Genomic DNA, 2,037 nt, shown 5'->3' on the forward strand with positions numbered 1-2,037 from the left:
TGTGTGTGTGTGTGTGTGTGTGTGTGTGTGTGTGTGTGTGTGTGTGTGTGTGTGTGTGTGTGTGTGTGTGTGTATAAGAGTGTGTGTGTTTGTCCTCACAATATTGAACCGCTGCAGAAACTGGTCATCTCCCAAGAGGACGTAAGCCTTTAGCAGGTATTCATAGTAAGAGTCGATTCCCGCTCCTACTCCGCTGTCTGGGGACACACAACCATACATCACTTTAAAAGACATATTGGATGTTTTCTATTTTTACCCGTTAACCCAATCCCCTCTCACCCAGACAGAAAGATATACTTATACCTAATACACACTTTCCCATGTCCTTGTTTACGCCTACATATGAACAACTCTCCCCTCAGGTCCCCTAAGGTCCCCTCTACCCTCCCCTCTCCCCTCAGGTCCCTTCCCCTCAGGTCCCCTCAGGTCTCCTAAGGTCCCCTCTAACCTCCCCTCAGGTCCCTTCCCCTCAGGTCCCCTCAGGTCCCTTCCCCTCAGGTCCCTTCCCCTCAGGTCCCCTCTCCCCTTCTCTCACCCCTGCGGACCCACTCTCCAGAGTGGATGTTGATGGTTGTTCCCACCAGGTTGCTGTTTCTCTGTCTCTTCTCCCACAGAAAGTCCATAGCTCTCCGGGCATGAGCCTGTGAGGAAGGGAGCATTATTGATTTTTAAAATGTGAGAAAAAATCTATCCGCAGTAGATGTCTGCTGTGAGAAAGATCCTAGTGATTGGCTCTTTGCTTGATCAGCAGTCTGCCGCTGCCAGGATGTGAAACAGAAACCATTGCACAGGGTAAAATATCTAACACTGTTTCACAATACCTCCGCAGATACAGGTTCCCTACCCATCATTATCTGCACATTTAAATGTAGAGTACCAGTCAGAAGTTTGGACACACCTTCTCATTCAATGGTTTTTGTTTATTTAAAAATGTTTCTACTTTGTAGATTAATACTGAAGACATCAAAACTATGAAAGAACACATATGGAATTATCTAGTAAACAAAAAACTGTTAAACAATCCAGAAAATGATTTTCTTTTTAGATTCTTCAAAGTAGTCCCCTTTTGTCTTGATGACAGCTTTGCACACTCTTGGCTTCTCTCAGTCAGCTTCATGAGGTCGTCACCTTGAATGGTTTTCAATTAACACGTGTGCCTTGTCAAGAGTCAATTTGTGGAATGACTTGCCTTCTTAAATGTGTTTGAGACCATCAGTTGTGTTGTGCAGAGGTAGGGTTAGTGCACAGTGGAGAGCCCTATTTGACTACTGTTGTAATCCATATTATGGGAAGAACCACTCAACTCAGTAAAGAGAAACGACCGTCCATCATTACTGTTAAGAAATGAAGGCCAGTCGATCCGGATAATGTCAAGAACTTTGAATGAATCCTCAAGTGCAGTCGCAAAAACCATCGAACGCTATGATGAAACTGGCTCTCATGAGGACCCCCCCAGGAAAGGAAGAGCAAGAGAGACCTCTGCGGCAGAGGAGAAATACATCAGAGTTACCAGCCTCAGAAACCGAAAATGAAAGCACCTCAGATTAGAGCCCATAAATGATCACAGAGCTCAAGTAGCAGACTATCTCAACATCCACTGTTCAGAGGAGACTGCGTGAATCAGGCCTTCATGGTCCAATCGCTGCAAAGAAGCTACTACTGAGGATGAACAACAACAAGAAGAAGAGAATTGTTTGGGCCAAGAAACCCAAGGATTGGACATCAGACCAGTGGAAGTCTGTACTTTGGTCTGATGGAGTCCAAATTGAGGTTTTTTTTGTTCCAACCTCCGTGTCTTTGTGAGACGCAGAGAAGGTGAGCGGACGGTTTCTGCATGTGTGGTTCCCACCGTGAAGCATGGAGGAGAAAGTGTGTTGGTGTGGGGGGGGGGGGCTTTGCTGGTGACACTGTTGGTGATTTATTCAGAATTCACGGCACACTTAACCAGCATGGCTACCACAGCATTCTGCAGCGCCATGCCATCCCATCTGGTTTGCCTCTTACTGGGACCATCATTTGTTTTTCAACAAGACAATG

At 45.9% G+C, this 2,037-nt stretch overlaps 1 protein-coding gene across 4 annotated transcripts in view; it reads right to left on the reverse strand.

Moving 5' to 3' along the window:
• edem3 (ER degradation enhancer, mannosidase alpha-like 3) overlaps positions 1-2,037 on the reverse strand; it is a 20,467-nt gene that overhangs the window by 11,830 nt on the left and 6,600 nt on the right. For all 4 annotated transcript variants that reach the window (XM_010775202.1, XM_010775200.1, XM_010775201.1 and 1 more), the window contains exons 8-9: positions 536-641; positions 100-197 (exon numbers count right to left, since the gene is read on the reverse strand). In XM_010775202.1, coding sequence (XP_010773504.1) covers positions 100-197; positions 536-641 — 204 coding nt within the window. The remainder of the gene's footprint in view (positions 1-99; positions 198-535; positions 642-2,037) is intronic.

Source organism: Notothenia coriiceps, unplaced genomic scaffold (genome assembly GCF_000735185.1).
Source record: "Notothenia coriiceps isolate Sejong01 unplaced genomic scaffold, NC01 NC01_scaffold00015590, whole genome shotgun sequence".
In the NCBI taxonomy this organism is placed as follows: domain Eukaryota; kingdom Metazoa; phylum Chordata; class Actinopteri; order Perciformes; family Nototheniidae; genus Notothenia; species Notothenia coriiceps.